Below are 446 nucleotides of genomic sequence, written 5' to 3' on the forward strand. Positions count from 1 at the left end.
GCTACTAGAGATTTGGCCGAGAAACACGTTATGAAGGTAGTTGAGAGGTTTTTTGGTCAATGTAGTGCAGTGTAAGAGCTAAATATGCCTACAAACCCGTTTTTTTCCACTTGTACACTCCGCGGCTTTTTCACTCAGGTGCTTGCAAGTTCGGCATGCGCAGAAAGCAAAATTTCGACATAGTTTTTGGCTTTAAAAGTAGCACAACACTTTCGAACTTCACTTTTCGCTTTCTCTCCGTCCCTCCTCTTTTCGCTTTCCTTGCCTCATTTTTTTTTTTTTCAACTTGCTGCTATTTGGTAGGCTTTATTTTGGTACGAAGAGTTTCTGAGAAACATTTTCATCATCTTATAATTAGGTGATCAGAAAGGTAGGTGGGTAATGGAGCAAGCTTTCCTGGAGATTTCAGGTCAGTGTTACATTGGTTTTTTTGGCCGTTTCTCCAG

General features: G+C 40.8%; 1 protein-coding gene across 1 annotated transcript in view; it reads left to right on the top strand.

Annotated features, from left to right (window-relative positions):
• Nucleotides 1–381: 381 nt before the first annotated feature.
• The window catches only part of LOC137973262 (uncharacterized), a 5,025-nt gene continuing 4,960 nt past the window's right edge, over nt 382–446 (top strand). The window contains exon 1 of the mRNA XM_068820040.1: nt 382–409. Within this exon, the coding sequence (XP_068676141.1) occupies nt 382–409 (28 nt within the window). The remainder of the gene's footprint in view (nt 410–446) is intronic.

The sequence above is a fragment of the Montipora foliosa genome, chromosome 1 (assembly GCF_036669935.1).
Source record: "Montipora foliosa isolate CH-2021 chromosome 1, ASM3666993v2, whole genome shotgun sequence".
NCBI lineage: Eukaryota > Metazoa > Cnidaria > Anthozoa > Scleractinia > Acroporidae > Montipora > Montipora foliosa.